This window comes from Strigops habroptila, chromosome 5 (assembly GCF_004027225.2).
Source record: "Strigops habroptila isolate Jane chromosome 5, bStrHab1.2.pri, whole genome shotgun sequence".
Classification (NCBI taxonomy): Eukaryota; Metazoa; Chordata; class Aves; order Psittaciformes; family Psittacidae; genus Strigops; species Strigops habroptila.
The window spans coordinates 55,813,808-55,833,063 of NC_044281.2; the positions used below are offsets into that span (position 1 = coordinate 55,813,808).

At 36.5% G+C, this 19,256-nt stretch overlaps 1 protein-coding gene across 9 annotated transcripts in view; it reads right to left on the minus strand.

Moving 5' to 3' along the window:
* PTPN4 (protein tyrosine phosphatase non-receptor type 4) overlaps positions 1-19,256 on the minus strand; it is a 116,758-nt gene that overhangs the window by 5,472 nt on the left and 92,030 nt on the right. For 4 of the 9 annotated variants that reach the window (XM_030487428.1, XM_030487432.1, XM_030487429.1 and 1 more), the window contains 12 exons: positions 17,207-17,366; positions 13,993-14,076; positions 13,851-13,907; positions 12,309-12,465; positions 9,436-9,602; positions 8,811-8,901; positions 8,663-8,724; positions 7,751-7,897; positions 5,311-5,439; positions 3,698-3,846; positions 2,360-2,495; positions 90-726 (listed from right to left, as the gene is read on the minus strand). In XM_030487428.1, the coding sequence (XP_030343288.1) occupies positions 568-726; positions 2,360-2,495; positions 3,698-3,846; positions 5,311-5,439; positions 7,751-7,897; positions 8,663-8,724; positions 8,811-8,901; positions 9,436-9,602; positions 12,309-12,465; positions 13,851-13,907; positions 13,993-14,076; positions 17,207-17,366 (1,498 nt within the window). In that variant the 3' untranslated portion in view covers positions 90-567. Of the gene's footprint in view, positions 1-89; positions 727-2,359; positions 2,496-3,697; positions 3,847-5,310; positions 5,440-6,063; positions 6,183-7,750; positions 7,898-8,662; positions 8,725-8,810; positions 8,902-9,435; positions 9,603-12,308; positions 12,466-13,850; positions 13,908-13,992; positions 14,077-17,206; positions 17,367-19,256 lie in introns of those variants that run through there. The other 5 variants (XR_003991573.1, XR_003991574.1, XM_030487431.1 and 2 more) reach the window with 3 other exon arrangements.

Here is a 19,256-nt window from a genome sequence, read left to right on the forward strand (position 1 = left end):
CAAAAGTCATACCCACAAAACCAGTACTATTATTACAACATCACCTATTCAGTAATTTTCTGCTCTTCACTTCATTGCTGAAGTTACACTGACCTGAGATTTTCATGCACTTGAATTTAAAAGCTTATTTTCAAAGCACTTTTTCATTCTTAGATTAGTGCTGGCATGTTACTGGCACCTCCCTCTCAGGATTTGATAAAAAAGAAAATTGTTTCATGTTTAAAAAAAAACCAGAACTCCAGTTTCTTTACGTTAGATGTCTAACTTTGCAATGTATTCAAGTCTTGCACCGGCATACAAAGAGGCCACTAATATATATAGGTATTTTATCAAACAATCGTTAAAAATTCTCAACTGTAATCAAATTAGAATATAATGAAAATAAAATGAAATAAAGCCACTGTTTTGTAAAGCACCACAACCAACACTGAACACTGCATAATGGTGCGTATGTTGGTCAGAAAGCCAGCATGCCTGCCTTTTCAGTGTTGTGGAATATCCCTCCTTGTGCAGTCACTACTGATGTCAGATGTTTAATGGGCACAGATTTAGTAATAGAACAATTGTTTACTGTTGCATGTATATTAAAATAGTTAAATTTATACATATTTGTGTAAAATACTTATTTTGCCTCCAATGGTTCCTGAAGGAGACTCTGAACTCTCCTTTCATAGTACAGACAGCAGACACCCATGTACAGGGCCATCTTGTGGACACTGAATGAATCTTTCAGGATATACAAATCAGGAAGAGCACCAAAGGAGAAATTATAATAGACAATGTTTATGAAATCTTAAAACGCCAACCACTTCAAGTCTTTTATTAACCCCTCTCTCTCTGACGCAGTAAGCACCTGCATCTCACTGAAGCTTGAAAATTCTGGTTTCTCTCAGAAAAATGAGAAGACCAGAAGATATTTAGCACATGGTATGAAAAATTACAGTTAAAACCCTTACCATTGCACTTCCTACCTTTACTAATAAAACTCTCTTCCTCTCTATGTATGCTAGAGAGATATGCTATTCATACTGTATAGTCATCACAAACAGCAAGAGCCACCCTTTATTTTTTATTTTTATTTTTTATGTATTACAACCTTCCTCATCCTTCCTGTGCTAGCTGAATAATACAACTTTTTTTCTAGTGCAACATGAATACTGGACAGCAGCACTGAATGACAGACGACCTAGAAACCTAGAAATGGAGATCCAGATATACTTTTGTCAGTTTGAATATTCTCTGAAGAACACAAAAGGTTTATTCAAATTTGATTAGAGGAACAGCAGCAGGGACATTAAAGCTATTACCCATTACCTTCAAGTAACTGTATCTTCAATTACTTTCAGGTAATTGTGAGAGAGAGTTGCTACTGGATCTAGTGCCTTTTCTCCTTCTAAACACTTTCTTTTTAAATGCTATATACTACAAGTAAAACTCTACATCTGAATAGTGATTTAAAAAGATTAAAAACCCAGGAATGATTAGCTGGAATAGCATTAAGAAATGGTTCCTGGATAGCTTGGAGAAACCATGAGTCCATGCCTTTTGTTTTTAGAACACAACTCAATCTTTTAACCCTTTTTAGGTATTTTCTAAAAATGAGAACACAAACTACTTAGATACACGTGACTGATAAAAATAAGAAGTTTCTAAATCTGTTCTAAAACATTTGCAGTTTTGAAATATAATACATTAAAGCAACATCACAATTATCTCAAGAAATCCCAAACGTTATATACAGATCCAGGAAAAATTCTAGCATCTTAAGATGCCAAATGTGAAGAGAGCACCAAAAGAATATTGCTAGCAAGTTACTTTTTTAGACTAAATATACTCAAAATTACTGATATATCTCAATCAGATTGAATTACACAGTTTTTAAAACATTATTTTTCAGAGTCACTACAGGGCAGAGTTAAGTCTTGCTTTCATTATAGCTAAGGCAATATAAAATTGCTGAATTGCACCACTGAAGGTTTTTCTTGCATGTCTTAGATCTTCTCATGTTTAGGTTTTATACTACTCCCATTCTTAACACCTGGAATTAGGCTTCTGCTGTCTCCACCAAGTAATTTTTACAGTACTGAAAACTGGCCTTTTCTGACAGTAATTGCCAGGTATCTCTGAAACAGCCGCTGGTTTTTTTCAAGTTTTCTTTGTAGAAAATCTAAAGAATTGCTACTTTCCAGTAGCCTTAGCAATTTACTCCTGCCTGGAGCCAAGGCTACATCTGCACCGGGTAAAGGTGATCTCTTTGCAGTATGATCAACAGCAAGTATATTAAAAATCCATCTAATGACATAACTAGATACCAGCAAATTATTCTTCTGCAACACAGAACAGCAACTATGATACTCACAGGTGTTTGGATCATCATGGCTCTTTGATCTCTCATGGTTCTTACAATATCTAATGGATAAACAGGCTGATTGCACTCAATAAGACACATAGCTGTCTCCATAGTGATAAGAACTCCAGTCCGTCCAATCCCAGCACTGAGAAAAAAACAACAAAATAAAACAGAAAATGAAACAACATGTCTGGAGTGTAGCTCACGCTTAAAGACCTTCCTTCTCAATGATTCTCATGATTGATCTTTATGACTCCCACACTATTAGGGCACAGGTTAGAAAGATTGTGTCTGTGTCACTGGAAGCCTCCATCCTGCCTTAACAGAGCAAAACCAATCAGTGCAGAATTGTCAATCCCTTGAAGAGGGATGGTCTTAACTCAGCCATTCGCTTAACCAGAATTTCCAAAGAGATATTTATACAGATCGTATTATAAACCACACTATTATCTAGATGATAACAAAACACAGGAATACCTAGCATACACTGTACACTTTCTGTCATTTGACAATTCCTGGAATGACCATTACTGGAATGTTGGGCTGATCTGATAAAACCATGTTTATGTTCTTGAAATGAACCCTACCTTCTTATTTCAGAATAAGGAATATTACAATTACCAGAAACCTTTGGAGGATGATAATAATGATGGCACATGTTCATTTGAGGACATTTGGTATTATGCATTATTATAGTTTACTAATTAGGTATTTTAAAGGATTAACGTTTTGAAATTTACTATACAAATGTAAAATGCTATTAAAAACTACTGCACAAGAAAAGCAAACCCCCGCATTTTGTGTATATAAAAATCTGAGAAAAAGAGCAATTCTAATACATGACAAAAGTAAATTGTTAAGAGAAATGTGTCATCTTAATGTATGTATCAAAATATCATGCAGCCTAAGACTGCAGACTTGAAAGACTTTTATTTGATCATTGCATATATCACCCATGTTTTCTGCTATGGATTATTTATACAGCTATTCTGGAGTTCTGTAGAACAGTCATCATGAGGAAAAGGTTCCTAAGTATCTGCTGTCATTTCCCTGAATCATTATATGGACTGTTAGTACAAGCATTTAAACTGTAAACAAACCACAAAAAAAACCCCCAAACCCAACAAAATCCCTGCACATATCAATGCATATAGATACTCAAAATATTGCTTATTGACGCGATTACAATTTTAGGTAGTTGTTTCATTTAAATATTGTGTTCTCGTTATCCATCCCCAAAGCAGATACAATTAAATGTTTATTTACAACAAATCACAGAAAATCTATTTGACGATAAATAAAAGCAGTTTGATGATTTAATAAAGTTGGAAAAAAAAAAAGGGATACCTGCAATGAACAACAACAGGTTCTTCTCTGCCAGCCCTCTTCTTTCGCACAAGACACACAAAATCTAGGAAATCACTAGAATCATCAGGAACCCCATGATCAGGCCATGCTATGTACTGGATTTGGGTTAGTTGGCGGCTTTCCTCTTTCTAATCAGAAACACAAAGTTTATCGAGGGTAATTCGGGGAAAAAAAAAAGGGCAAAAAATAATAATTAAAAAACTAATAATCAGTGGTACATTTACAGTGGCTTGTACCTGTAATAGAAGTGGCTTCAGGCAACTAACAGCACTTTATTACTGCTAATCATTGCTCTCCTGGATTTTTTAATTCCTTCCCCCCCCCCCTTAAAAACAAAAAAGGCAATCCGCAAATGCTTACATCTTCAATGGGTTAAAAGCATTATATGCCATGTAATAGCAAAGCAGTTCAAGCTTACCAATGATCTACCTGAACATTAGATGTACAAGAAGGTGGTCAAATTTTTAACAAAATAGATTTAACAGAAAGAGGTATAATCTTTCTAGATCAAATCACAGAACTGGGGTAGGGAGAGACCAGACTTTCAGGCATAAAAGCTTTTCCTCAAACCCTGAACAGCAGCATTGGTTTGGCTTTATCTGCACCTCTTAATTTTATCTAGTGTATATATAAGATGCAGAATGACTTTGCTTTCCACTCTCTCTTGCCCCTTGCTTTAATATCACAAATATAATCTGCCTCTGTTTAGTGGAGGGGACAGGCCATATAATCAGTGCAGAAGCAGGATTTCAAAGAACAGGAGCAGCCACACTTTAAATACCCTTTAGGCACAGAATCATTTACAGAGGTTCCACTGCTGATAACAAATGAGCGATTTTCTCAACAGGACACAGGGAAGGATTTTTAACTGCAAACTAACTAAAAGGCAGCTCTGTAAAGCTGGCACCTCATCTGGTAACTCAAGTAGTGAGAAATGAGTATATGAACTAACCACGAGATACTCATTTCCAAACATTTCTGAGATTGAAAAGCTAGCTGGAGAGACTCTGAAAACTACAGATGCCCCAGGAATCATGAAATGCATGTTCAAGAAGGTCTTTGTCTACATATAGTCATCAATCCCAACTGATTCTCTCAGCAGGATTTATCTTCCATCTACTTACACATACTCTTCACAATGGAATTATTAAGAACTGTGTGCCTCTACAAAGACAGAACTTCAATTGTAATAATGAAATACCTCTAGTGGCTCATGTTTTGAAAACATCAAGGGAACAACAAGTTCCTCAACTTCTTTAATTACTCTTTTTCTTTGGCCAGGGCATGAAAGACACCAGTAAAGACTTCTAAGACAAACAATACATCTTTTATCTGACTTAAACCTGATTAATATGATTATGGAAATTGAAACTCTGTGACATTTTGCTAGTGAAAGATTTGTTATCATTCTAAGAGCAGAATTTATACTAGATAAGTACATGGCAATACAAGTAGGTTTCTATAGGCTTCTAGAAATAAACAGTTCTATGTGGATATACCATGAAGCTGAAATGGAAGTCTGGTTAAGTAAGTTTTAGCTAGTCTGTGAGGATTCCGCAGGTTAATACTTTAAAAATATAGTATGATTTTACCTCCAGATTAGTCAGCGTCATTTCTCGGAAAACGTAAGCAGGATTTCCTTCTTCTGAATGGCAAGTAATCTGGAAATTCCCATATGATGAGCTTCCTGATGGCTCTGGCCAGTACTGATGGCATTTAACCTAAAGTAAACACATTTTTAAAGATGCCTGAGTATTATTTTCATTCTCTCTAGTTCTTTATAACTTTGTTCATTAAAGACTATTTTGATAATTCTGTAATTACTATTACTTTACTTACCAAATAGGCTGTGTTACCTACTTATCTTTAATAAAATAAGGTATCACGGAGATTTCCTGGTTCTATTTTCAAGAGGACACAAGCACCAGGCTCTTGAGGTTAGTTTAACTGAAGATGGATGCCTTTAACTTTCATTACAATTTTAAAATAAAGTATATTTATAAATATTCCATCTTACACTTGAGTGACAAAGGTGCTGCTTTATATTTTTTCTGACCTCCAAAATCCTAATCTAATCTTCTCAAAGCACCTTTATATGGGAAAAGCACAAATGAAATTAAAAAAAAAAAAAATAAAATCCAGAACCAAAAGGCAATAAATCCCCCAAAAGGTTGCTAAACTAATCAAGAAATTAGGGGGATGCAGATGGTGGACTTCAAAGACTCCCAATCAAGTTGTTAAATGTGAATAAAAACTTCAACTACTAAGATTTTCATATATATTGCTTAAACGCCTAATTGCAGAGGTCATTTCAGCTCAAGTGTACTTTTGTTTTTCCAACCCACCTGGCGATTCTTTAAGAGCAGCCAGATTTGCAGACTTCCTGCTCCACTGAGACATCCCGGCATGCAGTGGGCTAGTGATGTCAGTAGCCTCATGATCAGCTTTAGAGCAGGGAGTCTGCCTATGGGTATAAGACAGATAAGTCCTTTTATTTCATTATTAAGCAGCTCTCCAAAGAACTCCACAAATATCATTACTGAAGGGGTTGGGGAACCTCAGAGAACTGCTATTGCAAGTCTGTTCTTAGCAGATCTGCAAAGAAAACTCAAAGGGCACTTGTACTGAAATTCCCTCTAATCATGTTTATTTGGGAGCAGGCAGCATCATGCAAACACTTGAGTCACTAAAAATGGTTTAAAAATGCTGCAACTCCCCTTCAATTATTTTAATTATCTTTAGAGACCTGACCTCCCAGCAAATATATGGTTATTTAAAAGTTAAAATATATACAGAGAGCTGAACTATAGTCTGAGTTGATCAGAACACTCACAACCTACCATAAATCCATCTTCAAAAGAAATCCTGAATGTGGAGAAATTCCACTAAACCTTTATTCCAGAGTGCCATATCTGTCCACACACTGAACCAGACAGTGCTACTGTGAATGTTCCAGACTATAAACTCAGTATCTCTGGAATTACACTGTGCATATGACCAGATTTGATTGTTTTGCCTGCCTCCAAAGGACAGGGCTGCATAATAAACAAAGCTATTAAGGAGAAACTATAAATTAAAAAATAAAACCAGAAACAAACCAACCACAAAATACACCTGAGGCCTTTTACAGCACCATACACACAATTGTTTTTAGTAATTTATAACTCTAATTATGTTATTACTAGTACTCTATTTTTACACATATTTGTATGGAAATGATTTAAAGGAAAATGATTCTTTCATATGATTAAACAACTGTTTATAGCCACAGAAGAACATTTTATGAAAAATCTTAGATTTGAATCCTTTTCAAGGATTCTCTTAAAGACAGCCATCCAGGCAGGCATGGGATCTTAACAATACAAAGCTGTGGTAGGCTGCTTTAAAAAATTAAACTTCCTACGTATCAAAGAACTAATCTAAAAAAATGAAGAAACTTCTTGGAGTTCCTTCATTTGAAGTTTAGAGAAAAAAAATCCTATGAAGGTAAATTCTAGTTGCTTTTTACTTTACAATAAAGAAGCCTAAAAATATTTTAAGAAATATGTGAAGACTTCAATGTATTTCAGAACTGAGCAAAGTTTAAATATTAGCTACTTTAACAATATCAGAAGGTTTAAAATGTAAGAGTCATCACTGCAACAGTACTAGGAATGCACTGCCCTCTGTGAAGAACCACAGAGTGGTTTCAGTTGGAAGGGACTTTCAAAAGTCATCTAGTCCAAACTCCCTGCAATGAGCAGGGTCATCTTCAACTAGATCAGGTTTCTAAGAGCCCCAACACACCTGACCTTGAATGTTTCCAAGGATGGAGCATCTGCTACCTCTCTGGGCAACCTGTTCCAGTGTTTCATCACCCTCATTGTAAAAAATGTCTTCCCTTTATCTAGACTAGATCTACCTTCTTTTAGTTTAAAAACATTACCCCTTGTCATATTACATGTCATACTAGTATGTTTCTCTAATTTTTTAAAGGCTAATTACCAATAGATTTTTTAGAAGACTATGGAACTAAAGAAATCTTTTACTTACTCTGCCCCGTTCAACTTGAGTTGTTAACATTACAACCATAGATGAGCCTTGTTCCCACGTCATCTGCCAAAAATCAGGACAAGTGTTCGGTAATGGACCTTGACAAGCAATGTACTGGTTTATTATTGTGGAAGAAGGGATTTCCATCTAAAAGAAGACAAAGTAATTATTTTAATGCTTACAGCAAATTGAAGTCAGGCATCAGATATTTACTGTTTAGTAACTAACACATTAAAAAAGCATCAACTATATTAACTCTATTACAAGTTATTAAATATAGATTGGCACTAATAAAAATCCTTCAAAATGCTTCGCACACAAAAAGATCCAAGTACACTTCACATATTACCTGACAGTTATGTTGCTGCCATAATCAAGATTAATATTTGAAAAAAGAAATGATAGACCAATTGACAAATAATTCAGGTGCAAACATTTCATGCTCTGTGGGTTTCTGACACTAGCTTTTAAAATGCTGATCTTGGAATTTCATTTAATCACTGTTTTGTTTTCCAGAAAGGAAAAGTAAGTAGCTGTAATTTTGTTGTTATTGACAATGGAGGGGGGGTGGGGGTGGTGGGGGAGATGTAAAAGGAAGTGGTGCCAGATTAAAGGTTACTGATGTTGAACTCTACTGCCACATTAGTACTCAGAAAGAATTAATTCCTCTGGTAGAGGGAGCTAGCTTCTCTTACTGCTTTTTCTTTCTCTGGGATTCATTTATAAAAACACCTGCCACAAAGCACTAGCAAATAAGTATAACAACAGTAAATTTTAAGCCATCTGACTACAGGTTTATCAGCCATTCTAGTCAGAACTAGATTTATGAAAGCACTATTTCTTTAAAATCAATTTCATGGAAAAAGTGCAAAATTACTTAATGTCAGCAGCTTTTTGAAAAATGCTACTCACATTTATATAATTTGCATTGATGTAATCTTCATTACTTTTTAAAATAACCCGTGTAGCATCATCTGAAAAAATAAAAATTAGAAATATGTTACTTACTTACTAACCACAGTAAAATACTTTAAAAACACAAATACAAACACATACTTACAAGGCGAAATGTCTCTGTATCTATTTTTGGAAATGTTTTGAGGTAATCTTGCACAAGACATTGTCATTCCAGGCTTTTTCCTATACAATTGCTAAAGACAAAACCAATGGTCAGACCGTAATAGATGCAAAAGACCTGTTACTTTATTATTTGCCTAGCGGTACTTTCTAGAACATAAACTACTGAGCAACAGTAGCTTCAACACACATAATAATGCTTTTCGAAAGAAAGTACTATGAAGACGTTGTCACAATTTGTTTAAAGACAATGTTACAGTAACTTAGATGTGGAATAAAGGTCTGAATACAGAACACATTTCGGTATACATTTTTCAGTTTTCATCTCTATGAAAGCATTTTATTAGCATAGGTCCCTGATAACCACAAAAATCTGTAACCAATAAAGCTATTTATAACAACACTAAAAACTAGAATTAGGATTGTTCTACGCCATAAATTTGCACATACAACACAGGATTGGATTTTTTTGGTTCTTATTTTTCTTTTGAGAGTGTAAGACAGTTGTTCTGCTACAAGATGCTGACTCTACTGAAATTTAATTGAAATCCTCTCTCCTTAAAATAATTTCTTGGAACTGTAGCACACAGCTACAACAAGGTACTCACATCAAACTGAGCCAAAACAGTTCCAGTGATAAGCCCCTCTGCTAGCTGAATCATGGATTCTCTCAGAGCATTATCATCTTGATGGACACCATCAAGTGGAGATTTCTCAGGGATGTACTGGAAGTCAGGCTCGCTCTCCAGCTTCTCTTCCACAACATCATAGACCGCTGTAACAAATAAAGGTATGAACACTCTGACAGAACATGCCGTTTGGAAAGTAAAGTAAACTCTGCGTCATTTGTTTAAAACAGCAAAATAAACAAGTGTTTCTCCTTCAGAAAAATACACATTTACTAGAAAAAATTAAATTTTTTGTTTAATAGTAATTTTAACTGAAAGCACATCGCTGACTGCTAAAATTTTGATCAAAATTTGTTATGCCCTACCTTCTCTGATGTAACTCCCTAATCTCAGATTCTCACATCACGCCTCTGAAGTAATTATAATTGCATTTACATTTTGACTTTTAAGTCACTTTGAACCAATTTTAGGCTTCAGTAATTAGGGCAAGATGTGCAGACCACCTGAGAAAACAGCTTTAATATATGCCATCATACTGCTATCAAAGCTGTTTGTGTGTCCTGCCTATAAACAAACTGAAAAATAATATGCATCTTCTACTACACGTAAGAGACAGCTGTTCGAAAGCCTGTGTTTAAATGATGTCCCATGACCATGAAGAAAAACAACTGGCAACTTCTCACTTCTACAACTCAACTGTTTTTATCATAGAATCATAGAATAGTTAGGATTGGAAAGGACCTTAAGATCATCTACTTCCAACCCCCCTGCCATGGGCAGGGACACCTCGCACTAAACCATGTCGCCCAAGGCTCTGTCCAACCTGGCCTTGAACACTGCCAGGGATGGAGCATCCACAACCTCCCTGGGCAACGCATTCCAGTGCTTCACCACCCTCACAGTAACAAACTTCGTCCTTAGATCCAATCTAAACTTCCCCTGTTTAAGTTTGAAGCCATTACCCCTTGTCCTACCACTACAGTCCCTAAGGAAGAGTCCCTCCCCAGCATCCTTATAGGCCCCCTTCAGATACTGGAAGGCTGCTATGAGGTCTCCACGCAGCCTTCTCTTCTCCAGGCTGAACAGCCCCAACTCTCTCAGCCTGTCTTCATACGGGAGGTGCTCCAGCCCTCTTATCGTCCTCGTGGCCCTCCTCTGGACTTGCTCCAACAGCTCCATGTCCTTTTTATGCTGAGGACACCAGAACTCTATGCAGTACTCCAAGTGAGGTCTCACAAGAGCAGAGTAGAGGGGCAGGATCACCTCCTTCGACCTGCTGGTCATGCTTCTTTTGATGCAGCCCAGGATACGGTTGGTTTCCGGGCTGCAAGCGCACACTGCCGGCTCATGTTAAGCTTCTCATTAACCAACACCCCCAAGTCCTTCTCCACGGGGCTGCTCTGAATCTCTTCTCTGCCCAACCTGTAGCTGTGCCTGGGATTGCCCTGTTCCAGGTGCAGAACCTTGCACTTGGATTGGTTGAACTTCATAAGGTTGGCATCAGCCCACCTCTCAAGTGTGTCAAGGTCCCTCTGGATGGCATCCCTTCCCTCCAGCGTATCAACCGAACCACACAGCTTGGTGTTGTCGGCAAACTTGCTGAGGGCACACTCCATCCCACTGCCCATGTCGCCGACAAAGATGTTGAACAAGATCAGTCCCAACACCGATCCCTGAGGGACACCACTCATTACTGTTTTCCAACTGGACATCGAGCCGTTTTCCTTGCGTGCGGCCATCGAGCCAGTTCTTTATCCACTGAGTGGTCCATCTATCAAATTGATGTCTCTCCAATTTAGAGACAAGGGATGTCGTGTGGGACAGTGTCGAACACTTTGCACAAGTCCAGGTAGATGACATCAACTGCTCTGCCACTGTCCAACAGTTCCATGGCCCCATCATAGAAGGCCACCAAATTGGTCAGGCAGGATTTCCCCTTAGTGAAACCATGTTTTATCCAAAATACAAAGCTAATCAACACACAAGAAGAACTGTTCTAGTAAATTTGTAAACAAAGCCAGCAACTTTATCTGAAAAACAAAGTAAGCACACAAAAGCTGCAAGAGAACTTATACACAGAGTAAGAGCACAGGTAAGCAGGGAGTGCAAATAAGTGAATTAAGGAAAAAGTTGTTTATGAGGTGGCTGAGGTACTCTCCTAAAGTAATTTCAATTATTCCCACTAAACATTTTTTTTTTTACATTTTATTTTTTCCTCTGCAACTGTATTATAATTGAGATGTGCAGCTGAATTAAATCCAGTGACCATCTGCTGGCAATGCTTCAGAGGGGTATTTCATGAATATAACGCACAAGCTGTTATTTAGACTCCATTTCTAGCACTTTCTTCTATTAAGCCTCCTCAAGTAGAAATGTTACCAGCTGTTCTGGATTGTTTTAGAAGTATATGGAAGGATTTTGCATATAATAGACCTCCCAAAGTCATCCAAACATGAGGTGTTTAGTGAGGAGTTTTTTGTTGATTTGTGTTTTGTTTTTATTTTCCTTAAGGGAATAACAGCAACCTCAGAAACTGCACTCATTATCCGTATAGCTTTCTGGGTATTTTTATCAATGAGACTGAGAACTAGATTTAAATTAGCTCTCAGTTTGAAATATTTGATCTCTGACTTTCCCTTTAATTTTAAACAATTACTATGCACAGCTCCTTAGAGTATAGGATTGATCAAGATTTGTACAATACATTGTGTCGCTGCAACTCTTTTTCAAGGAAGGGAGTTCTTTCTTACAACGTTAAGCACTCCATCTCAGGACACAAAATGGAGGTTTAGAAAATGAAAGCAAGGTGTGGATTTATTAGTTTTTCTTATTCTTATGCACAAATCACTTACCATTGGGTCGAACTAGGAGCACAAGTTCCCCTGAGTGTCTCTCACAGCTAGCTTTAATAAACATAACAACTTGATCATGGGTATGTTCTGCTATATCCCTGCCGTTAATCAGTACAACCTGGTCCCCTTCATTCAGACGGGGGACACAGAGATCAGCCTGCAATGTGGGGAGGGGGAAAAAGTAATAAAAAAATCTGTAAAACAAGTAATTTCTAATTTCTCACTTTAAAATAGCAACTTAAAGTAACTATATGTAGGGACTAGAATCCTAATAGCTTAGTTGCTATGGTTGCTGCATTGTATTCAAATGACAAATTTAAGTGTTACACAATATATAGGACAGTGCCATTCACATGAACAAATCCATTTGCAACAGGGAGGTGACTGTCATTGTAACATGTCTTTCAGCAGCTGTTACTCCACTCCTCTGGTTGAAGTAGAAAGCTCGTCTGTTTGAATCACATTTTTTGTACAAGCAATTAAAAAGCAGGATGTTCTTATCTTTGAAGAGAAGGGAGTAACATGGCAAAGCCTTGTCTAAATCGATTTCACAGGCTTAAATGCTTCAGGTGTGAAATGCTGCTACTGTAATGACAAGACTGAGACAAGGACCGAAGACAATGCACAAATCCCAGTAATCCCAGAGAGAGCTATCAGGTAATAAAGATAATTATTATAATCATAGCCTAAACATCGTTGCAGAAAAGAAAGAGCACATGCCATCACCAAATACCTTCTCCTTAGAGAGTGGATGTTTAAAGCATTCAGCCAAAATTATTTATGTTATTAAGTATTTCAGAAATAATAAACAGGGACAAGAACAATGCTCCTGGCAAACATTTGAATAGTTTCAAATAGTCAAAAAAAAAAAAAAAAGTAAATAAAAAAAAAAGCAAGCTGTACTTCTCAAATGTTAGCAAATAAATGGTTCACTCTAAAAGGTATGAACACAGCTGACTCCTCTCAGCTGAATACCAGGTCAGTATTTCTGGCAGTCAACTGACAAAATATTGTGCCTAGTTTCAAGACACTATTGATAGTCACAAAGCACCAGTAACAACAGACAATCAGACCTGATGAATGATTCATGATGTCTGATTTTAATATAAATCTTGGCTTTATTCAGCTACATCTGTCACTAAAATGAGATATTTTCTATTTCAGTTATTTTAAACATACTAAAAGGCTCTTTCTATATGTAATTTATGTGAACTTATATGAATGCCTATATTTAAAAAAGGTAATCAAGTAAATGTATTTTTAGGATGACAGCTCAAGAAACAGCACATACTGAACATCTGGAACTCCTTGCAATTTTCAGGAATTTAGCTTTGTTTCAGTAAGAAAAAAAAATATTTCAGAGGATTGAAGAACTTTAAAAAATGTTATGTATATTATGTATGTATCAGATTCTACAAAACATAATTTGCTTTGTTATGATAATGTTGGAGCACAAACTGATTTTCATAGGCAGTTATGAAATAATTCACAGTTTTAAGATACATAGGTATTGCTACCAAGTTTGATTTTTTGATAACTTACAGGTGTTCCTGGAGCTACCCTGGACACTATTACTGGCATCTTCTGATCATATCCACCCTTTAAAAACAAATTAGGTTAGTAACAAATCACAAATGTGAGAAAATAATCTTAATAGACATGAAGGGAATAGATGTACTGTTACCTTTACATTGAAGCCAAACCTTCCATTTTCATCTGGCTTCATTCTGATCATAACGAGATTGTCATGGGGGACACCACCATTGGGCTAGTGAACAAAAATTATATTATATTAACGTATATATTATTCATAGCTAGACTTCGAGGATATTGTATGTAATAATTCTGCAGTTTCCTCATCAAGTAATTGTCCCTGGACCCTTGAGTAATGGTGCCAATGTCTTATCTTGAGTTTTGCATAGAAGGGAAAAGTTACACATTTAAAAGTTTTGGAACAGGCTGCCCAGCGGGGTTGTGGAGTCTCCCTCTCCGGAGACATTCAAAACCTGCCTGGATGCACTCCTGTGTAACCTGCTCTAGATGGCCCTGCACTGGCAGGGAGGTTAGACTAGATCATATCGAAAGGTCCCTTCCAACCCTAACCATTCTGTGATTCCATGACATAACTTAAAAGCGTGTTCTCTCAAAGCAAGCTCAAAGTAAGAAACAGTATTACAAAAGATTAATTGGCTTCAAGCAGGCTTAAGGAAAACAGTTTACTAAATGGAAACTCCTTAAAATCATTTTAGTTAAGACCTCAGTAAAAAGCCTGCAGTAAAAATGTAATATGACAAAAAATAAGACAATTGAAGGTATACTCTTGTTTCTATTGATAATATAATGGTAGTAAGCACGGACAAGTTTGGCAAAATCTTGGTTCCATATCCCATATTCCATTTCAATGTAGTGGAATATGAGGTGTGACACATGATCTGCACCAAGCAAGCTCTTACAATTTCAGCTGCTTGTTTTTCAGTTTCATTCTGACACAATATTCACACAACACCACTGTTAAAGGAACTACCAATAAACTGAGGAATATTAAATAGATTTTAATCTGGAAAATCAACTTAAGTGCCACTGAAATGCTTTTCAGTTTATTCTTAACAATATTTATTTCACAGACTGAACATCAGCTAGTACTTCTAAAGTTTCTATGGTGAGGATGTGAAGTATTATTAAAGAAACTTGTTTCAAGCCAGAGCATAAGACTGATACTCAGAAAGGAAGAAACCAAACAAAACTCATTAAAACAAACATTTCTACACGTCAGAAAGTTCAAAAGCTTCAGGCTCAATAGGTAAAAGAAGTCCGCTCAGCTTGGCTCTTAAACTGAATTTCAGGTGTTTCAAGCTCTTGGTTAAAGCAAAATGACCCTCTCGAACACATTCATAGTAATGAGAAGATGAAAAATTTGAGGAAGGAGAGGAAAGTAACAGTGTAAGTTACTGATAAGGAAGGATACTTAGGAAGCCTGATCATATGCAAATCATTTTAGCCTATGCTCACTGGCATGGGAGACCATACTCAGGTTCCTGGGCAGAATGAACAACAACCAAGTGCTCACCTGCAGCATTTGGCAATTTCTGTGCCACTGCATTCCCCAGACAAAAACAGAATAATAATTTCCTGCTTTAAGAGGCTATTTTGAGCAGCAGTTTATAATGAAAAACATGAAGTGAGCACTATCATCATTAACCTGCTTGACTGAAAGGACCTCTGGTCACACCTGTTTCCAAATCCTTCTGGACGTTCTCAGACTGGATACTTAGGGACTGCAGATGGAGTAAAAAGTTGTAATTCCCATATCTGTCTCACTACCTTTTAAATAGACTCTCCATGTATACAACAGACGAAGGAAATTCAACAGCTAAATGAAGTCAAAGTGGTGAGAGGGTTTCCTTAAAATATTTGACACAGAGCAGCAGAAGTGGTGCAGGTACCTGAAGTGTAACTCTGGTCAGAAAAGCAAGTTTGAAAAAATAAAAAAATACCAAACACATTCCAAAACTTAAATTCACAATTTCACAAAATGCTGCATTCCTTCTTCTCTAATACGCAAAATAAAAAGCCATCAGCAGACCAAATTAGATCTTTAATTACAACAGTGTACTGCCTTAAGCGAGGCTGCATAAATGTGGCCCACTGGACCACAGCAAACAATCACACTGACAACGCACAGAGAAAAAAGAATCTCATTCTCACGCAGCTGTGTTGGTTTTGCAGAACTAAAAGGAGTTAAAAAAACCAACTGAAAGTTATTTTTGTCAATTTGGTAAAGACAACTGAATGCAAAGCAGAAAAACTTGATGAGTAAAGCAGTGTTAACTTTCGAAACAGAACAGTACTTCAGTATGACTCAGGTAAGCACTGGCAGAAGACAAAGCTGTTAAAAAGTCTGTTTTATTATTTAAAGCAATTTTTTTTACAACATTCCCAAAACGCTCATAGATACACAAGTTTCACTTCTGTGAATTTTATTGAAGCCCCCGCTATGAAATGAAATATGGGGTTTATGGGAATTTTAGCTTTGTAACAAGGCCTGAGAGAACACCCTAGGCTTGAGTTCAGAATGCAAATGAAAATAAACGAAAGGCATTTCCAAAATACCAATTTTGGGAGCTGACTCATAATTCTGAATGTCTGAGGTTGGCAAAGCTTTTTATACAGTATTTGCTACATCTGGATTTTAAACAGTTTTCCCATCCTGCAAAACATCTCCTGTCCCTGGTTTTTATCACTGTAAAACCAAGAACCACTTGAAAACTTCTGAAGGGACAGAAGAAAAATTCACAAAAATGGTCAGTGAGATCTCACCTCAGTCAGGCAATAATCAAGTGACTGATATTGACTCATCTAGCATGTGCTTAAGCGTGGAAAAAGAACTTGTTATTTGATTTTTACATTTGTTGTCACAGGTAGTCTTGCTAGAGTCTCTTTCTTGGAAATTCTGATGAGAAATGCAACCAAGAGATTCAAGAAACCTCTCCTGACAAAACCGCTCTAAAGCTGATAGGCACTTTCAGTTTCAGCTCTTTGTAAAAGCTAAATTCAACACCAGCGGTAGTGTCTACAATGTTTTCTTTAAAACTGACAGTAAATGACCTCTCAAATAAGAGGTTAGTTAGAAATTTCTGCATGTGCTGAAAAGCTAGTATTTAAAATGTTTACATATCCATCAAAATGTAAGTCATTTGATGACAACTGACAAAGGACTACTCCAGCAAGTGGAAAAAATAGTGGAAGATAGCACAGAGACAGTATATATATAACGGAAATGCTGCAATGTAATGCACAAACACAAGAACTCTCTGAAACACAAGTGAACCAAGCTCATGAAAAGTAGGACTATCATTCCAATAAAAACCAGAATAGTTAAACTGGATCCAAAAACTTACTGTGGATTTTTCTGGTGATGCAGGAACATCAAATGTTTCATTAATATGGTTATCCAGTTCTTGCTGTGAGTAAGAATGATGAATTTGGTTCCAACTGTTCTTTTTAAATTGTTTGGGTGGTAATGCAGGAGGCTGCCCATCTATAGGAGTCTCTTGAGATCTAAATACCAAAATAGAAGTATGAAGTGGAATGATCATGAGATATTGACAGTTCTTTCAGGGTTCCAAATAAACTGAAAATGCTAGAAGAAACTCAAGAGTTTGAGAACTGAATGTCTATATGTATTTTTAGAATCACAAAAATGTACTGCAGTAGAATATACTAGAAGTGTATGTCTGGACATGTTGCTGCTTTTTTCTTGACAAGTAACTGTACACAGAACCAGTAAGTTCCATCTTCTACACATGACTTTTTTTTTTTTAATGGTTTTACTATGATCAACCCATTTTACGCTGAAATATTGTAAAATTCACTGTATTTATGCTCTGCACTCTTGCTAAAAAAAAGAAAAAATCTAAAATAGATATGTCACTTAAGTTTTCCTCGATATCAATTAGCTTGCATCTTAACTTAATGCCTGCAATTTAAGTCTTAAAACCAGACACAAGCAGCATAATACACTGCTTCCACACTAGTTTTTGGCTTTTGACCTAAAAACAGGAGGAGTGCAAGCTGAAGACAACTCAACTGTCTCCCTGCATTTATTTGAAATGTCCATTGGACATGATAGTGTTAAATTTTAATTTTTCAATTGAAAGTATATGTGTACTACACATACACAGAAGAGAGCTTTGGTTTTTTTCCCCCTTGAACATTTTTCTTTTTGAAACATGTACAGCTTTGAAACATTCGTAAAAAAAGCATTCATTGCACGCATTTTTTAGTTGAGTTACACCACCATTACTGAAGATTAAATAGCAGAAAGTTCTATTTCTGCTTTAGAGCAGCAAGCACTCTACTGTAGATGAATAAAAATGTTCTCTGTGTTTATGTATAATACGGATAATTTCCTTTATTAGTCCTTTTGGAATAAAAGCTTAACTGTATAATTTGTATTACATAAATATATGATTCATTTTTCATTATATGGTTTTATATTTAAGAATTAAGAAGAACATTCTGAGAGGCTCAAAAAGGCAGTTAGCACATAGTTCCCATTAACTTGTTTGAATGCCAGTTTCTAAATACCAGCATGCTTTCCTTCCCACTAACCACATTAAAAGGTATTATTAAGTAATTTAACGACTTACGACAACAGCCCACTGATACTAGTGGCAAATCCAAAAACCACCAAGAATGAAGTTGCAGGTTACAGCTAAATCTAAAGAGTATGCTACCACCAAAAATGGGTGCCTCTGTTCCTTCTTTCACCCACACCCATGGCTCCTTCCCTGCAGCATTCTGGCACTCCTCCTTTGGCTAAAGCAGCTCACCAAGCAAGCAAAAATACATTGATTTTTTGGACAAGGTTGGGTAGCTCTCTGCTTGTTCAACAAGGAGAACTGGTTTATCACAGGCCGACCACTGCGTGGGGAGGGAAGTACATTCCCAGACACCAGAAATAGAACACTGCCCCTTTCGTTATCAGCAAGCTGTAGCGGTAACTCATAGCACAGTATCCCTCTACAAAGCATAGGGAACCACGAGAGTAGTCCTACTGTATTTAAATGGTCTAGCCACAGTAAACTGTTCACAGGGTAAGACTCCCATTATGAGGCAGCATAGGATTCCAAGTTGCTGCAAGTTAGAAAACTGAAGGCACACATCAAATTCCATACCATGTGACTTTTTTCTGTGCAACTAAAGAAAGCCTGATACCAGATTCATGTTTTCAATTAAAAACAAAAAATCAGATCACAACTGTCTACAGTGATTTAAAATAACGGATGAACCTTTCAAAAAGCATGAAAATTGAATTGGAACTGGAACACTTCACTTTGAAAAAACATGTTTTCCATTTCAGTTTTAAAAATCTAGTAGATTTTCTTAGAAAATATTGATAATTTTTTTGGTCACTGTATGAAACAGTACATTTGAAAAGGTCCTAAA